Source organism: Cryptotermes secundus, unplaced genomic scaffold (genome assembly GCF_002891405.2).
Source record: "Cryptotermes secundus unplaced genomic scaffold, Csec_1.0 scaffold186, whole genome shotgun sequence".
NCBI lineage: Eukaryota > Metazoa > Arthropoda > Insecta > Blattodea > Kalotermitidae > Cryptotermes > Cryptotermes secundus.
In genome coordinates this window covers 1,716,701-1,736,845 of record NW_019727393.1, presented here as the reverse complement: position 1 = coordinate 1,736,845, position 20,145 = coordinate 1,716,701, and the positions used below count along the sequence as shown (strand labels likewise).

General features: G+C 40.9%; 1 protein-coding gene across 5 annotated transcripts in view; it reads right to left on the bottom strand.

Moving 5' to 3' along the window:
* Nucleotides 1–20,145, bottom strand: part of LOC111864651 (synaptogenesis protein syg-2) — a 1,101,357-nt gene that overhangs the window by 263,414 nt on the left and 817,798 nt on the right. For all 5 annotated transcript variants that reach the window (XM_023852046.2, XM_023852043.2, XM_023852044.2 and 2 more), the window contains one exon: nt 15,360–15,470. In XM_023852046.2, the coding sequence (XP_023707814.1) occupies nt 15,360–15,470 (111 nt within the window). The remainder of the gene's footprint in view (nt 1–15,359; nt 15,471–20,145) is intronic.

Genomic DNA, 20,145 nt, shown 5'->3' with positions numbered 1-20,145 from the left:
AACTTGAGAAGATCACAATGAGATTAAATTTAGATCCAAGTGAGACAAGGTTCCGTAGACTGTTAGAATAAATTAAATTGAGTGAAATAAAAAAAAACTGTGGAATGTTAAGAAAATTGAATCGAGAAAACAAAGCGCTCTAATGGCGAGAAATTAAGTGATACAAGAAAAGGTTTTCACGCAGTTGCAGAGTAAAATGTTGGCAATCTGTAACACATGTGTTTTAATGCATAATTGCATCAAACGTACTGAAACAACCGCCATTAAATTGAAGACAATTGTAACTACAAGGTTAATAATATATAATATTGGGAATTAAATGCATTTTTTTCATTTAAAAATAGAACACTGTAAAGAAGATATATAGATTATATGACATACTGTATATAACACCCAGCAATCAGACACACTTTGTAACACTGCTTCATATGCCTTTAGACACGCATGTTTTAATTTAGTTTAAAATTAGACATTCAGATTATAATCTTCTAAGTTGTGTCACTGTCTAATTTTGTAAGAAGATGCTAAGGTTTCGGAGGGCATATGCTGCCTGCTTTTTCAGGATAAAAGAGTGCAGGTCGAAGGTTCGACCGATTCCCTTGTAATTACCTACGAGTCTGCACGGTGTTACAGTAGATAATATCGCAGTTCGTACAAAGTCGCGACGAAAACCTTGACCCTTATATAAACTTAAGAGACTTCGTTTTAAAATTGTTGTTTGGATCTGAATCAGTCGAAATTCAGCAGTGCATCTGGAACATGAGTATCTGTTCTTTATACATATATGCTGTGTTCATCTGCTGTAATGTCTGCGCAGAGATAATATTATCAAATCGAGACTTCCGTTATAAGCTACAGTCTAAATACAAGTGCACTGCCATAGAAACATGGGCTAATCCGAGCTAATTCAAGCTAATTAGTTCGTATCGTACATTAAGACAAAATCCTCTTTTCGTATTTTCAACAATTCTGCAGAAACTCTCTTATTAAATTCCATTAGTGGTAACTGTACACAATTCTGAAGAGGCACAACAAACACAGTGATGTCTGTTTACTACTAATTCGATAAGAGAGCTGTGTAGAGGAGTTACACTAAAATTTATACATTCATAATTTATTTTCGCGGAAACATCCCTTCATTATCACAGAGTAATTTATTATACTCGTAATTAGTAAGGATCCTGTTTGATTCATACTTTTCTTGTGTGCCTCTAAACACAAGAATCTGATATGGTACGACAATAAATCGATATTGAATAATATTTCAAGATCTTATGGGAATAAACCAACAGACATTGACACAGATGAAAAGAAAAGAATATCAGTAAAACTTCTGCATGAATATTATTTAAATGTCTAATCTTCAGCTTGAAATAAACCTTTAGATACATTGAAAGAGATTGAAAAAAAATAAACAATCGCCTATGTTTCTGGCCACCTACAGTGAAACTAATTTTACCTCTTTCAAAATGTAGCCGCGACACAAGTCAAAAGACGGAGAGAAACACGAAGAAATTTTGGTTCCGGTGGGTTGCATTCTCCAGGCACTGCACAGAGGAAATTCTATGTAAGACTCTGTCACCCGTATCTATCCTCTCTTCTCTTCAGCAACCGGCATTGTCGGGAAGTTCACGTATGCCCCCCCCCCCTTAAAAAGGACTTGCGCCCAATCACAGTTTGCTGTTGTCAGTTTTCCAAACAGCATAAATGGCTTGCAAACGTCACTCCTGTCACACTGTGTGTAGTTAAGCAGTCGCCATCGCGTTAAAGAGCAATGTCGCCGGTATGTAACGTAAGAGGTATCCATGAGAGCTGGCATACCTCAGTAGGAGCAGAAGAACACAAGTTTCTGACCAGCAGCAGCAATATCTCTAACCTCCAACAATCAGCCATTAATATGCAGACAATATCCAAGTTACTTGGGAATCACATTAGGTCCTTCGCTGCCATTTATTAAAGAAATAACATGTCTCACAAAACAAAGGAATTCTGTGTTAGCAAACATATCTCTGTATTATTGAGAGCAAATGCAGTGGACTGTATTACAATTAGCAGACCCTTCTTGGAATACGCGTTGCCAATATGGATATAATAATCTAGAATAAAGACAAAGGAACTTAACAACTTTCAGCAATAATAAGAACAATGTACGGTGTCAGGAAACCACTCTTCTGAATGCGGCCAAATCTGAAGCAAACCTAACCTCTTTTATTTTAGATTTGATCCTCACAACTTCTAACAAACTTTATATAAAATAGGACCCTACTTCCCATAACATGAAATTCTACAAAAACAGGAACCAGCAAACAGAATACAGAATGTTAACTATGTATTCAGTACGTGAAGGGAACAAATCCTTAAGATAATCCAGGGGACCGCTCAAACAATCCACACTGAACTCCGAATGAGCATAAAATATTAGTATTAATGTCAAGATGAAAGAAGCAACAAGTGAGGTTCTGCACCTGCTGTAAGTACCTGGCCAAAGAAAAAAAACGCCAAGAAAATCAACAGAAATGTATGCCAATAAAAACCTAAACTCCTAAACTGAGAATCTGACAGTGAAGCGTGCATTAATTGTAGCGGCAAGGAACCTTAACAAGTTAAAACTAATCGTAAGGACTGCTTTCCATTAGAAGCAAAATAACTGCAATCAATGTTACTTTAATGTATCTTGACAATAAAATGCCACAAAACAAGTTTTCTCCTTAAACTAAGTAGATCTCATTTTCAGGGTGACTGATAACTGTGGCATTTGGCAGAGGAAATTTAGTCTCCAACTGCCGTTCGTGGTTTTCGTAACAAAGGTGTGAACTTGGCTTTCAACTAATGAAAAATGGTACAGATATTCTCCGTCGGAGTCATGAAGGACCATAAATAGCAGTTGGTGCCTTTCGTCTGTCCCTCTTCACAAAGGATCTCTCAATTGACCAGGTAGATTGATGTGCGGCCTCTTTCTATCAAATTTCGTTTTCCATCGTTGAAGTGACCTTTTAAGGTTCATTCGTCTCTTAGTTTTACTAACACTGTTGATGACTGCCATATAAACTGGCTCATGGGTTTCGTGTCGCCATGTTCCCAGTTTCTGTATGTGGTTTAGCAAATAATATGGGGCAGGTAGACCGCCAATTTTGTCAAAAATTGTGGCTGTACTTGTTGACAGCCTGTAAGCCGAAACTAAAGAGGCTGTAGTCTTGCGCCACATAATCGGTTTCTTCTCCCTAAGCATACGTTCTTTTCATTTGTATTCACAATAGGCGCGTACTATTCAATTGTATTCCAAGTGTTATTACGTAGGAATCAGGACTCTGAAATCGCTTCGTCTCCGTAGTTTTCAACAAGATCCGAATGATTCATGTTTACAACTTGAACCCTTATGTGGAAAACTACTGGAAGGGAGGTATAGGAAGTCAAGGACAACAGAGACAATGACATTTGACAACCAAACACTTTGATGGACTGCAGTATCGATTGCGTTTATATGAGTGTATAACCGTGACGCTGAAATATCATAATTATTAATGGCAGCAGTGTTTCACCTGACGGTTTTGAAGCCGAACTATAACAAAGCAGCCATTTAACATCCAACTCAGCTGCTACTAGACATTTGTGCCCAAAGGTTAAGAGATCTGTGATTTCGCGGCTTGGAGACGAGTAACACTTTGCTATTACCAATTGGTTACAGAGTACGAGTATGATATATATATATATTATTTATTATACTGCAATTGGGTTTTAGCCCGGTGGCAGTAGTACACAATAGGACACAAGAGACTAGTAACACACATTACACTAAGTGACAACACGTTCAAACAAAACACAATACACAAAACACAACAATAACGACATCCTACCACAGTGAATACAAACCAAATACGATTAACAACTACAACAATTACAGAGAAATACAAACAACTGCAACAAATACGACAACAACAAGGACATCCTACCACAATGAATACAAACCAAATACGATTAATGTTTTAAATCATGAAGAGTGCTGCCGCATATGTGACGAATGGACAATATTAGTGCAGTATAGCAGTTTTAGCATAGTAAGATATCTGAAGATTGCCATTTAGGGACGAAACATGTTATGTGGAAAGTGAAAGTGCGAGAAAGAAGGAACAATTTGTTGCATTGTTAACGGAATATGTAGTAGAACAACAGTATTAAACTGGTTAAAGATCCCCTACGGATTCAACCGAAAGAAATGTGGAAAGGTACACACGGTTATACACCCAGCTTCAAAACAGTCTCGCACTTCCTACCCGGGAAGTGGTCAGTGCAATATAACACTTTAAATTTGGAATGAAGAATCTCGTTTTACTTGTTAGGTCCATCTCTGGTAGCATGTATATGTAGGATTGGCACTTGCTTTCTGAGTTCCCGTCGCTGCATGCCAGTAACAAGACATTAAATTCTACGACGTTGAGGCGCCTATGACATCTAGTTGCCATTTTGTTTCTTGCCATTCAAGTCGTTTCTGTGATGGCCACTGTTTTGTTCTCTTCTGACACAGCGCCATTTAGATGTCGTGATCTGTTGCACTACAGGGGCAGATACAAACACGTCATGCAGATACTAAATGGAGGCCCTGCTTTCTGTATTGTGTGTTCTATCTTCTGCTTATTGAAACAAGCCAGAATCTCCTTCCTTCCTTCCTTCCTCCTGCGGAGCCCGGAGCTGCTTATTTCACTTCAGAAATGTACCGGAGTTTTTATATATTGTACAAGAGATGTGAATGCTCTGGTGATATACGAGTATAAGCAAAAATCAGGGACACTGACATGACAAAATAAAGAAAAATATTAGAACCAAACGTAATGGTAGACAGAAAGTTTTATAAGGAACGAAAGCAAAGAAAACAGAGCAGGATGAAAAACACTTTATTTTTAATAAGCTGAACTTGACTATAGACAGAATTAACGCTACGCTAGCCTTTCCGTCTGCTTGCCCGATATGTATGTGAGATGATGTGTAATTTCAAGATCAAAGAAAGTAGCTGGCCAGTCCGTTTGTGGTTCGGCGAGTCAATTAGCTGACTGCAGTAATCCAGCACAAATAGCATCCCCCTTCCCCTCCTTCCCTCACACGTCATCGTCTCTTTGAGTGGGTCACTTTGATGCCCGCTCTGCCGTTTTCTCACGCACTTGAAGGGCTTCAGTTACGACTGGGGATACCACCACTGTATCAGCGGCAAAGCACTAATCCTCGGAACGTGTTAGTGGATCAGCTGTTATTTGGCATATGGGCTTGCTACAGGTCTTGGCGTTAAACGTACTGACTGCGTTTCATGCAAGGGAAATTTTGATGTGGTCCAATATAAAATTAAAATTTTTCGGAAAAGAGAACTTGACCAATTGCTGAAACTAAGCAACGGACTGAGAGGCAGTAAAACCTTATCAAATTCAAGGTATGCAAATATTATTCTTACGCACAATACTGAATACTCAGCACATACATATGTCACTTCACAGGAAGTACTTTGTGGATACAGTGGTACAGCAATTCGGGATACAACCCATTCAAATCTCGGCCGGCATTCTGACAGCATTATGCTGGTTTTATCAATCCAGCTTGATAAATAAATTGGAGTTGGTTGAGGCTCTATGCTACAAGCCGGAAGGTAGCGGGTTCAAGTCCCGATGAGATCATTGGATTTTCTTCAATTGGCCTAATCCCTCCGTCCGCAAAGTGGCCCTGGAGTCGACTCAGCCTCTAACAGAAATGAGTACCAGGAATATTCTTGGGGGTAAAGGGCGGATGGCGCGTAGGGCTGACAACCTTGCGCCATCTATGAACCGATTGTCTTGAAAATGTGGGAACCTCAACATCTCACATCCCTATGGGTCTCCATGGCCTGTTACAGATACCTTTACTTTTTTTTTTTTTACTTTTACTCCGTTTTAAAATAGTCCGCAATCTATGTTACTATAGCATCCATGGGAATTGCTTAATAATCATTCTAATAGTTCTAGTTAATTCGACACTAAAAGAAACTAAGCTGTTGTTACAATGTCGTAAGCAACCGAGCAGAAATTATGTTTTACCGAAGCACCAAGTGTCTAGAAGTGTCTAGGTTAGGCTATCGCAAGTTTCGCGCATCATGGATTCCAAGAATCGTCACGGGTACGCACAAAACGCAGAGAATGTCCTTGACCTTTAGAGCGATACCATAAAAATTGAGATTAATTTCTCAGTCACATCATACGAGTAATATGTGATGAAACAGGTGTTTCAGTCTTCTCAGCCTATTGTGTCTTCACCAGCCATTGCTTGGTAACGGCTTCCAACGGCGGGCGTTCCCCTTACTCTAGGTTTCCAAATTATCCCCATGCCTCAGCACTAGTTTCTAACTGCAATAGATAACAAGGACTGAAACGCAGGAGTCCTCTAAGAAACTCACATAATTTACCAACCAACTGTTCATTCACTCCAATGACTGTCCTACTTATAAGACCTCGGCACAGACCTTACATAAAACGCCGTTTCACTACTACTATGCAACTGTTGCCTTTGAAACACACTTGTGTGCGGAACCGTTATGTAGTAACGGCTATTGTACAGCTGTTTCTTCGCGGTCGTTGCCTAGAAACGGGTATACATGCCAAAGTACAAAGATACATTAGTCATACATCATTATAATGTAGTAACTTTGACTGACATTACATTGCAGACTGAAGATCGGGAGGGTTCTGTGTGGAATCTTAATATGTGCCTTGATTTATCTACATTTTATGACTGTTCATATAGCGTCGAATTTTATTGTTACTAGCGAATGACGAACTCAAAATTTTTTAAGTTACTGCTACAACCAGTCTAGGGTTTCTCTGTGTATCACTCCGCGCTGCCTAATAATTTTACGACGTTCACAGTTCTTGATTACGTGTGTACGTGATGTCCGTCTAACTTCAGATAGGCGCCAGTGGACTGGGTCCACTTCAGTTTCTTGCTTTACTCTAAATGCTCACTTCAATCAGCGGTATATTTGCATCAAATCTTAGGTTCAGGGTAGGGCAGGACTTTGTAAGAGGATTACGTAGCTAATAATGGAGGAGTTGTGGCTCACGCATGCGCGAAATATGTGTGTATAGGCTGACACTGGATGGTATGATAGTGGGGTTTGGTGAAAGCTTTTCCACCTTTCTCTTCGTTGTGCGATGCAAATAATACTCAGAATTTTACGTATATTTAACGTCAACATAATGATCACTATTAAACAATACACGCAGTTTTGTAGGGCAAGCAATTAATATTTGTAACAGATAGTCTGCAGCTGGGCATGTACTGTCTTCGCTCACTTTGAAACCGGGATCGTGGGTTCGAATCACCCTCAGGGCATGGATGTTTGTGTGCGTTTTTCTGTGTTTGTGTACAGGTAGAGGCCTTGCGACGAGCTGATCACCCGCCCAAGGAGTCCTACCGAATGTGTAAGATCTAGAAAAACCGAAGTGAACGGAGAAGTTCATGGAGGTAGGCCAAGGCCCACAGCGGCTTTAGTGCCAAGGGGGGAAAAATCTGCAGTTGGCACAAATAAAATTTTGTAGCAGGCTTCCTTAAGCCTTTCAGTGCACACACGGATTTCCTTCCTGTAACCGTGAAGTTCATAACACGATTGAAATTGTCACTCAAGAAGGGTCGGTATATTAACCTCGGCAGTGGCCTTGGTGCCCCGCGGTATGGCAAGAAGTCCCAAGCCGACATTACAATATATCTTGACTAGACAGAGGGAGAGGATTGGGCACGTGTCCTACACGAGTTAATTCTTCGAATTGCGCCCCCTGACTCAAAGCTTACACGTCTGACGAGTAAGCTCCACCTTGTTCTCAGAAGTACAATAGTAAAGGTGAAATCCGAGATACGTACTCAGGCTCTCCAAAGAGCCACGTACTGAACCGGTTACACTACCTTCAGAAATTTCTTGAGCGGTTTAGCAAAAAAAAAAAAAAAAATCTAAACCGTACGACATCGAATCCGGTACCTCAAAAATACGATGGAATATTGCTGATCACATGACCGTGACGTTCGTTTAACACTGTCAGGTTACTTATTGTTACTGGTTAACTGTGTGACTGGATGAGAAGACGAGCAAACATCCACTGACGTTTGCCTTTCCTACTGAAGTGTCAGGTACCTCTTGGTACGTATTCTACAGTCTTATTATAAGTGCCTCTTCATGATTAAACTTCTTCCCTCTGCAAAACTGAATGATCTAGGAGTTCAAACAATGTAGTAAAACAGGTTGCAAGAGGTAAATTATTTCGCCGGAATTTCATCTTCAAATACTCTCACAGTTTAAACGTTCAAGTGCCTCTGCTTCAAATACAGTATGACTCTTACCTCAGTATGTTCAAAGTCTCTGTTAGTCACAGTCGTTCACTCTAGTACTACTGCAGTTATTTTGAGGGACGTCCCGGGAAGTTTCGCGGCTTTCAAACTTCGCTCAACTCACTGAAGCAGAGATTTCTTCTTTTATGAAAATAAAATGAAATATGCTGTGACGTGATGGTTAAATTTTAAATGAGGTACATTCACAATACGTATATTCTTTGACTACGCGGCTTCATTTGTAAGAATTACAAGGTGTCGAATGAAATGAGAAGGTAATCATGGGTGCCGAGTCATTGTGGCCTACTTTACAGTTTCGCCGAGCTTGCATGCAGAGACATAGAAACGGCAAATAATACCTCAGTCTCCATAAACAATATCGCGGCCGACAATGGAAATGAAAATGTCGTGATTACAAAATGTTCTCGGGCCAAATTATGTTTTAGTCATTTTCCTTTAATCGGTGCTCGTCCTTGGTTTTCTGACTCATATGTGGTTGGGACCGCTTCTGTGGTCTAGTGATCGAACTCTGATCTGCCTACAGATCCAGAGGTCCGGGTTCGATTACCAGCGCTACCAGATTTTCTGAGAAGTGGTGCTTCTGGAACGGGGTTTACTCAGCCTCGTGAGGATAATTGAGGAGCCATTTTAAGGAAATAGCGGCTCCGGTCTAGAAAACAGAGATTAACGGCCGTGGGGATTCGTTGCGCTGACCACGTGACACCCTCCACCTGTTAAATTTGCCACTAACTTCGCCGACAAGCAGCGGTCTCTCGGTCGGTATAGTTCGCTTGCGGACTCGAGCCACGGAGTTTGTTTTTTGTTTTGTGTGGTCGGGCGTTGTCGTGCATCAACAAAATATCCTGTTTCTGCCGATGCGGTCGAGCTTGAAGTTTCTTTAGGGTTGCCACATATGCGTCAGAATTAACGGTGCTTCTTTGTGGCACGATGTCCACAAGCAAAAGTCCATCTGAATAAAAAACCGTAGCTATAACTTTTCCTGCCGAAGGCGCAGATTTAAATTTCTTTTTCTTGGACGAGTTTGCATGGTGCATTCCATTGATTGCCGCTTTGTTTCTTGTTCAAAATTGTGCAGCCATGTTTCATCTTCCGTCACAATTCTCGCAAGAAAGTGATCTCCAACATTCTCATACTGTGCCACGAGTTCACCGCACACAGTTTTTCGGGTTTCTTTGTGGCCATCTGTCAACATCCTCGGAACACACCTTGTACAAACTTTTTCAACTCCAACTGTCTCAATATTCTGCACACACTTGCTGCCCCAATTCCCAGTTGGACTTACATTTCTTTCAGTCACACGTCTGTCCTCCAAAATCATATCGTTAACATGCTGCACATTGTCAGGTGTTTGTGCGGTGTGCGGTCTGCCGGTGCCAGGAGAATCCCGAATATTGGCCTGCCCATATTAACCAGATAATCTGTGTGCCCACCGACTAACTGTACTGCGATCGAAAGCGCCATCTCCATACACATTTTCCAATCTCTTGTGAATGTGTCTCACTGTCTCATTCTCACAACATAAGAACTCTACGTTGCTTTTGACGTACAAAAGCGCAGCAGCCATTTCGAAGGAGTGCTATGACAGCGCTACGCTTGGGAATTGCTTGAATTAAATTCAAATACAAGCGGGAACGACCCTTCTATGCACTCTACAAATAGCAAAACTGTAGAATTAATTTTTTTTTTAATGTTGTGCATTACTTTTGGAGTGACCTACGTATTGAGAGAAAATGTTCTTTTCTTAATTATTACTCAGCTGAAATATCTTACTCCTTATAGCGACTAGGCGACGAGCTTAACGGCTGAGGAACCAGGGTTACATTTTAGGAGGGTAAGGGGGCTCTCCTCCACAGCATCCAGACCAGGCTAGGAGCCCAACCAGACTCTTACCCAGTGAGTGCCGGCCGATTATTCTGTGAGGGTGAAGCGTAAAGTTAAACGATCACCTCCACCTAATGCCTAGGCTAAGTTCCACTTGAACTCCCAATGTGTCTTCACGCGTGATACTTAGTTAACCACAAGGCAAGACATACCTGCTGCCATTGTTTGAACTACGGCCAGTCGCGCTATATGTCAGATTTAAGTGAAACCACCAGGGATGTCGCTGAGCAGAAAAAGTCCTGCACTTTTTTCGAGGGTTAACCTGTTGTGGCCTCGTCGAATTCGATATTTCCTTCCGTTTATTTAACATCAGCTTCTTTACGTCTTCCTTTCTGGTATTGATAATTCACGATCAAATTTTTGTGTGACAAAACAATGCAGGAAAATAAGACTTTAACGATCAGTCAGACGCAATCTCACAAATTTTGAATTCACTGTTTGCGCTATAAAAAAAAACACACATACCCGCCGTTTTGTACGTCATACAATCGAGTCCAATGAAAGTGGGAAGTGTGCATAACTATACAAAAAGCTATAATTGTGAAGAGTAATTCAGGTGTTCCCACATCAATCAACGTATGAACGTTCACATGGAGTCAAAAGTAATGTTAAAAGTCGTTACCAAACTCCTTCGAACATAGAATTTGAACTTTTCCACCCTTTAAAGTATTTTTCTTCGCTCTTATCCGTACATTTCTTTTCCTAAAGTTCTCCTTTCACATTGCTTTTAGTGGTTCTTAGGTATAGAATATGTTGCTAAAAGCAACTTGCACTATGCAGCTGGAGTCAGCCAGCACCCGTTCCAACACAGACCAAAGCACGCTGACAGTACCGTATTTGTCTTGAATTCAGCACTCTACTGGCTGAAAAATTACACAGCACATGCCTGTAGGGTGAAGGGTGGGGTTGTCTCAAGTGATGGTAAGGGTGAGTGGTGTGCTGCAGGAAGATTGCTCGCGCAGTGTTTGTTGAAAAGAAGCCAGCAGAGAGAGCAACGTCGCTTGCTTGCTGAAGCCCCAGGGGTTGGGAAGAGACGCTGACGGAGCAGGGAACAAGTTGTAACTCGAACTGCACACGCCCTCTTATAATCCATATACGCCCTACAATGCTTATCTCAGTGTAGTTGACCAGATTCACTGATCATTCTGTTGAGTATGACCAGATCTAAAAATTCATATAATATTTTGCACAGGTAGCGGTCATATTAACATACACGCATACTGGACACAAGGCATTGCCGTGCGCGCTAAATTCCGTCATGTAATCGACAGAGTAACTGACCACTTGCTTGCTGGTGCCTATGATCTTCGACTTGATTCCTCTGAATAACTGATTTAATTACGAACAAAAGCGGCCTCCGTAGTCTAGAGGTAACGTTCCCACCTCATGACTCGTGGTACGCAGGTTCAAATACCCGGCGGAAGTCGTCGAATTTTTAAGGGCGGAAAAATTCAGGGAACAAGTCCTCCGCGAAGGACTTTAAGCCGTGTGTCCCGTGTCGTAACTTTACGGCACGTAAAAGAACCTCATATCTCCAAAGGAGATCACTGAGCCAAATTCCAGAACGTTTCCCGCCCAACAATAGTCTCTAAGGCCTCTGACAGATGGGGGAAGCATTATAGACACCGCCAAGCAAGTGGCCGAACTCGCTTGCTCGGCGGGACTGATGGTACGCACCATTATCGGTAGAGTATAGAGACTAGTAGAATATCATAGAGGGAAGCACAATGGACCAATACTGGTCTAAGTGCATGGGAAACCCACCCTCTCCAATAACTAACTAATTACGAACAAGCGAATTCCCTGTACCGGATAACAGATATATGGTAGCATGATAGGGAAACAGAATTCTGTAACTGAACCCACTGGTCTATGTTCAACCATCGCTCTATGAAAACACACATGAAACTTGCACACTCTCTTTCACTGAGTAGTTCTGCCCACGGCAAAAGACACTTTATTAGAACGCGTCATAAAAATACATTCGTTGCTCTGGAATTCCGTACATCTTAGATCCAAATATTTTTCATAGGAATTGATTATTTGGTTATTTAAAGACGCTGTATCACATATCGAGACCATACAGTGTTCAGCGAGATGGCAAAAAGGTAAATACCTACAAATTCAAATGCTGTACATGTCACACAGTTGTGACAACGATTAATTAATAATCATTAATAATATTTCAATATGAAAACGAACATAAGAGATAAGAAGCCCTACATTAAGAGTTAATAAAATATTCTATGTAACCAGCAACAGAAACGAAGGACGGCATTAAATATTATATCTACTCAACAATTCATAACAATTCATCCTATTGTAACCAGTTGCTCTTAATATTCATAGATAAAGGTTAAGTTTCCCTAATTAAGCACTATGCAATGAAGACGTGTGGGGGAGTGGATATATAGACCCACGTTTTCTTGACTCTGCATCAGGTGGAGGTGAGTTCTTATTTATAACTTATTGCCACGTGTAAGGGGTTAGCGTGACTAACAATAACGTGTTCTGGATTTGATGATTGGGTTTACTGGCACTTATTTACAGTTATAACAGTTCACATATTGAATTCCTCCTTAATGGCTATAACTGACGAATTTATCTGAAGAATTACCACAGTTTGAATGCACGGAATTTATTCCCTGTTAGAGGTCACCGCCCCCAAGGGTTCCTCTACTGTTCGTCATGAATGCGTTGTCACAGAAAACTCCAGTCTAGCAACGTCCTACCTGGTAACGGAGGCCCTATTTTGACTGCGTTACCGAAGCATTGTTCGACAATGGACGTCCGCCCCGGCTCCAATATTCCGGATTTCTGACGTCATGTCACATTATTTTAATTATATTAACAATTTAGTCTTAATGTCTATAACTATTTTAAGTCCGTTTATAGTACTTAGGTAACAATTTTCAATTTGCCTCTGTGGTCTAGTGGTCAGAGTTCCTGGCTACAGATCCAGAGGTCCGGGTTCGATTCCCGGCGCTACCAGATTTTTTCTGAGAAGTAGTGGGCCTGGAACGCGGTCAACTCAGGCTCGTGATGATAACTGAGGAGCTATTTCAAGGAAATAGCGGCTCCGGTCTATAAAACCGAAATTAACGGCCGTGGGTATTCGTTGCGCTGACCACGAGACACACTCTATCCGCAAGAGTTGCCACTAACTTCGCCATGAGGCGGTCGCTCGGTCGGTATAGTTCGCTTGCGGACTAAAATCACGGAGTTTGTTTGTTTTTGTACTTTATCATTTTGACTATGCATTCTAATACTGGTCAATATTGGCCGAAACATGTGCTAGTTCAATCCGCATGCAGCACATATAATTAAAATTTAGGCAGTTTATTCCTTTTTAATGCGAAGCCTGAGACTTGTTAGTGGATGTAACAGATACGGAAAGGGCCCGTGCCAATGTAACAAACAGAAGGATCAGAACGGAGGAAGGCTTTGATATAAACACCTTGAGTAGCATACGAGTAAGATTAACAATGCCTTCAGAAATTCTAAATGGTTGTTATTAGGATTTGATATCCCTAACAATTTGCTATGGTAGGCAAGTGTATAAAATACATCAGGTGTCCGGTAGCGGATTTGGAAGTCATATCTGTTATTTAGAATTGACAACTGGAAGTCTGCAGTGATTGGATTACAAGTGGATCGCATATCCACCCATGTGTGTGCCTAACTAACTGAGAAACTGTTTTATTTTGATTGAGAGGAGGTTTATACTCCTATATTTAGAATGAAGTGAGTAAGGAGAAAAATTACGAGTCAGTCAAGTTTCTTGCATTTAAGTAGAAATACGCCCAACGACTCTAGTGCCTAGTAATTGACAGAATGTAGACAGATGTGCACGGCCTTCGGGCTCTCGAGAAAATCACCATACATTTATAAGCACAACATTTGCAATCGAAATTAACGTATATGTACATCCTGGTTAACATTAGCTTGTATTAACAAAATTCATAATTGTTAGGCTGGGATATTAAATTGGAAAACAAGTGCACATCAAGTAAATCGTGCTTCATTGAGTTAAAGTAGCCTCCTGGCCCAGATTTACTCTCAATCAAAACACGCCATGACAGTGAGCCAATGGTTCTAAAGGCGAGCTGAGTAGCTACAACATCCCAGGGGAAGGGGAGAACTTGATAGAACCTCATCTTCAGAGAACCATCTATTGGCACCCAGGCAATTCATACATTATCCGTTGTCTTCACACATCTCTGGTACCCTACATACATAACACATCATAGCATGAGCCTGGAGCTTGCCACCCACTGTAATAGTTTTGTGATAGGTTATTATTATTATTATTATTATTATTATTATTATTATTATTAGAGGGGGTGGGTTTCCCCATGCACTTAGACCAGTTACTGGTCCATTGTGGGTCCCCCTTTAATTTCTACTGTCGCCATACCCTACCGGTACTGGTGCGTGCTATCAGCCCCGTTCAGCCAACGAGGTCGGCCCTCGGTACCCGATGCTTCCCCCATCTACCAGAGGCATTGGAATCTACTTGGGCGGGAAATTGTTGCCTAATTTTGCTCAGAGATCTCCTTGAGACAAGAGGATCTTTTACGTGCCGTAAATCTACGACACGGGACCCACGGCTTAAAGTCCCTCCCGGAGGACTTGTTCCCTGAATTTTTGCGCCCTTAAAAATTTCACGACCTCCGCCGGGTTTGAACCCGCGTACCTTGAGTCATGACTACAGAGGCCGCTTTTGTGATACGTTACAATGCAGAAGCAAATTTTACTTACTCATATAATTAGTTACATTTGATAGAATTCTACTTTATACATAGCGGTGTACCAGTCACGAATTTTTCTCTTCTTCACGTTGTCCAGACCGGATCTAGGGCTCACCCAGCCCCCAGTCCAATGGGTACAGGGATCTATTTCCTATGGGGTAAAGCGATCATGGCGTGAATCTGAACACTCCAGTTAGTGCAGAAGTCAAGAAAACATGGATCTATACATCCACACCCCCATAAATCTTCACAGTGTAGTGTTTAAGTAGTTAACCACAGGGACAATTTTACCTTGCCTTTATCCAGTTCAGCATGCTTATTTTAAGAATTTTCTATCCAAGAGTGTGTCGCATAATGTATGATACTTATACTTACCACCATACACGTCACAGCGAAGAGCCAGATCGGCGCCTTCTGAGTATGGACCGACGACCGAAGTCCTTTCCGTTCCTTCCTCATCCACAATTACAAGTTTCTCCGGCGGCACTGTAACACAGAGGGATGGAATCAAATACTCCTTCGTCTCGAGGTTTAGATAAGGCGCTGCTCTGTAAAATGGCCAGGTACGCAGTGCCCTACAGAACAGACTGGCAGACTTTCATAACCTTTCACTGCTCTCAGAGATATTGGGTTTTCGGACTTTATCCATCGTCCTGGTTTTTTAAGATAACTAAGAAAAACACGACGTTTCGGAAAGTGGATCTGTTTTCGTCCTCAGGTGAGGGAAAAACACCTATTCTGTTGGGTCCCTTAGAAAAAGCTAGCCTGGACCACTGATTGAGGCTAGCTCTTTCTAAGGGACCAAACAGAATAGGTGTTTTTCCCTCACCTGAGGACGAAAACAGATCCACTTTCCGAAACGTCGTGTTTTTCTTAGTTATCTTAAAAAACCAGGACGATGGATAAAGTCCGAAAACCCAATATCTCTGTGCGTTATACACCATCGTCAGAATCCTATAGTAACTACTTTCACTGTTCTGTACCAAGCCTGGAAATACGCATCACCTTGAATAATAAATAAGTGATAAATAAGTTAGGGAGACTTACTGACTTAAATGAACGCGCAACTTAATAATTCTAGACCACAATAAGTAAGCTATCTATTCCATACGAGAATGGTTGAATAGGGATCTAGGTAATTACAATATATTGAGTACGTTCCCGCTTGATAATCCAACGATGTGAGGCTATGAAGTTCCTGCAATAGAAGTAGTGAAGTGTTGCTGTCACATACAGCTTAAAACCTGTAAGTGAATATTGCAACATAATATATAAATTCCGGCTTCTGCTGGAGCGAAATTTTGTATTCGGTGTTCATGAAATCCATCATTTGTACCTTATTCTGAACAGAACGAACCCAGTTCATGGTCTCGCATTCCATGTCTCTAATATGAACCTTAACAAATCTTCGACTAAGTTTCATAAGCGGTTTCTTCTCTTCTGGCATTCCGACTAAAATTTCGTAAATAGTTATTATGTTTCTTTATTTCATTGAATACTATGTGGGAAAATTATATTAAGAATTAAATTTCTAAAGTATTTGACGTTAGCCCTATTTATTTTTATTAAAATAACATTATGGAAATTATTGTTTCCGTCTTCAGTTGGAGAGAAAATGGAGGAATTCTCACCCTGATCCAAGGCGTTGAAGTAGCTCAACCGAGATACAAATACACTGAAAGGGTTCATTTTTTGATCTCTCACTTCTTCCAAACAAATGCCAGATTATACCGTGAATGAGTTCATGACCTCTTCCTTCCATATCCTTTCTAATTTCATCATCATCGTCTATTCTCTACGCGGTAAGAATTAATGACAGCGTCCTTAAACAAATTACAAACGAACAAGAAGCCCAGTAGAGTGTAAATCTGTTTATATCCTGTACTCTTGCATATGAAAATGTACCCCACTTCCGAAATTTCGTCTTGTTTGTATGAAGCGTCACGGCGATGGCCAGAGTCTGAAGAATAGCCTTAAACGGTGAGAACATAAGAAGCTCCTCATATGGTAACTCTGCGCATTCTACTGTTAACTTCCTTCCTACACGGCGAAAAACCAAACTTCTGAGCAATTAACTCGCTGGTTGCGCCATAGCTCAAGCGGTTAGTTGCTGGCTTCCCACCGCGATCCCGGGTCTAGTCAAGTGGGATTTGTGGTGGACAAAGTGGGGTTGGTGCAGGTTTTCTCTGAGTACTTCGGTTTTCCCTGCCAATCTTCATTTCACCAATTGCTCCACAATCCCCCTCACCTATCATCTGGGGCTGGTACAACAGGCCAGAAGTGGCCGCTGTACAAGGGACTTAGTCCCACCCCACTAGCAATAAAAAAAAGAACTAACAGCGTGAGATATGATTTTCTCTTACGGCGACACCGTATGGTTTGGTAGATATTTACCGAACGTTGAAGGAACATACTGCATCTTCAGGACAGGTAACAACTCTTGTTTCCTGAAGAGAAAATGAATCAAACAGGATCCTTTGTGAAAAAGGGGAGGAGCACATGAAGGTTATACACTGTCATTAATGTGCAACGTGCCGTACAGAGGAAGTGATGAAACAGTGTGAATTAATAAACATAAATCGATGGAGCTCAGATTGTAGCTGTGCGTGAAGACGTCAATGGTTGTTAAATTAGGCTGCCTAAGCCGCTGGGGAACCTGTTGCCTACGAAGATCGCGTCTTCCTTCATACCCCCCCCCCCTCCGCCCCAAACTCTACTCGTGTTTCAGCCCGCCAATATTTACACTGCATCCCGGAGGAGGAAGACAACAGCCCATGTTTGTTTCACCTAGCTCCTAGTATTTACTCTATTACAGCGCCACAGTTGAAAGAAACGTCTTCTGACGCGGCTCCGTTTTCTGCACAGAAATGTCAATACATGCCCTCGTACTCACACAAACCCCTCATGCAAATTTGTTTCTGCAATATTCTTCTTTTTCACAGTTTGCCAACAAAGGACCAATAAAGTTATCACACGTGGTAACATTTCTGACTTTTATTCGGGAAGTGTCCGGTTTGAATCTTAGCCGTAACATAAACAATCTTGACTAACGTATTTCGTGGTGTTCCTCAGTTCCTTCAGTCAAATACCTTAGTAGTCGGGCATTAGAACTCTGCTAGCGGAAGCGCGCGCACACTTCGCTAGTAGAAGCGCGTGCACAATCCTATATATTTAGTTTCAAATAGAGTAAAATTCAATGTACATACTTTTTGTAGCTGTCTGCTTGATGTATATACAGCGTTCACCCCCCGCCTCGTGTAACTGAAGCTCGCCTTTGTATGGTACTTCTTGAAGCACCCGAAAGTGCAGTCCCACGTCACACATTTCAGTTACCTTTCAATTTCATCATCTTCCAAACAACGTTTCACTGCCATTTTATGACGATACGAAACTACAGTATTCGAATTCACCATGAACTTCCAGAAAACTGGATGCACTCTGTGTTTCATCTACGATGCATGTGTTTGTTTACGACTATAGAAAGGGCAATATTCTATCTCAAATGCAGTGGAAGGGCTTGGCACTGAAGAAGGGAACAAAGACCCTATAACCTTCTTTGCTTTCACTTTTCTGTCCTTTAGTCAAAAGACTCGAATATCTGAAGAGTGTAACAAAGATGTTAAACTTGCCAGCAGAGAACTAAATGATTTAATTGCTTCCAGCTGGTTTATGGCACCAGAGAAAGCAAAAATATTTCAAGTGCAAGAAACAGGAGTGATTTTATAATGCTGAACAACTCTATGAAGAAGGGGGTAACAATTTTTAGAATATGCATCAAAATTACAAGAAAAAAGATTGAAAATAAAGTAGAACTTCCTTGTCTAAATATGTTCAATTTTGACGTTATACTATGCGGCACTACGTTCTTTTGCTGATAAAAACTAAGTTAATTCAATTCATTTATCACAACTATTTTATTAGATACAGCATTTTTAATAACAATATAAGCATCCTAAGAGGAACTGACATTTAAACACAGAGCAGCAACGGTCATCTAAACACGCAACAGCAGTGGGCATTTACAGGGTGATTCAGAAAGATGGGACACAATTTCAATTGGCTATATTTCCTGAATTATATGTTGCATTTGAATTCTGTAAATTATATTTGATTATACACACATGGACGTTTATAGATGTTCAATGTGCCCCCCTCTAGCTGCACGGATAACATCTAGACGTTAGCTGAACTCATCTCACACTCGATGACCAATTTCTTGCGTCACTTTGCTTTTACCCTTATGCAAAGAACCAGTTTCATCAAATTGTTAATTCCAACGATAAATTCTCTTCCTCGTTGGATGTTGGATGTTAAACTTAGGACGAAATACACGCTGCACCGCAGTCACAGACTCACTTTTACTGAACTCACGAATGCAAAAAAATCTTGTGTTGCATAGTAGCCATCTCGCTTACAACTGGCGCGGTGCTGGAGTGCTCTAGCTGTAGTATTAGAAACTTTACAACATCATCTTTGAAATGTACTTTACAGAATTCAAATGCAACATGTAGTTCAGGAAATATAGCCAATTGAAATTGTGTCCATCTTTCTGAATCACCCTGTATATACACTCCGGCCAGCTCAAGCTATCACTATGTTAAAAGTCCGGCGTTTAAAGGTTAATATGGAAATAACAATGTACATTGTTTAACTGGATTTGTTTGCTATTCTTTTACGATCATGTAACTGTGCGTATTGTGTTTATTTTTTGACGTTATATGGGGGTTTGCTCCTTGTAGCTGCTTGGCATTTGGGTCTGCACTGTAATGTTGCTTATGTCAGTTATCCGAACTTGGGAAAACGGAAAGTGAAGTGTATATGACAGCATACCAACTTGCGCGATAGGTCACACAAAGCATGTAACCTGAAGGTGGCACATACGGTAGCCAAAACAGGACACTTATTCAAATAATTCTCTGCCTCATGTATAGTGATATTGTTTTAATAATAAGTAAATAATTAAAAAAATGATCAATGGATCATTTGCTTGTTGCGTACAAGCGACAATTACATATAGCATACTACTTATATTACGATTCGCTTCATAAGATTACTTAATATCAGCAGCATTATCATGTAGAAGTACATAGGCCATATCAATTTTTTACATAGACAAGTATATAAGATATCTTTCCGTTGACACTCTTCAGTGCGTGTTCTC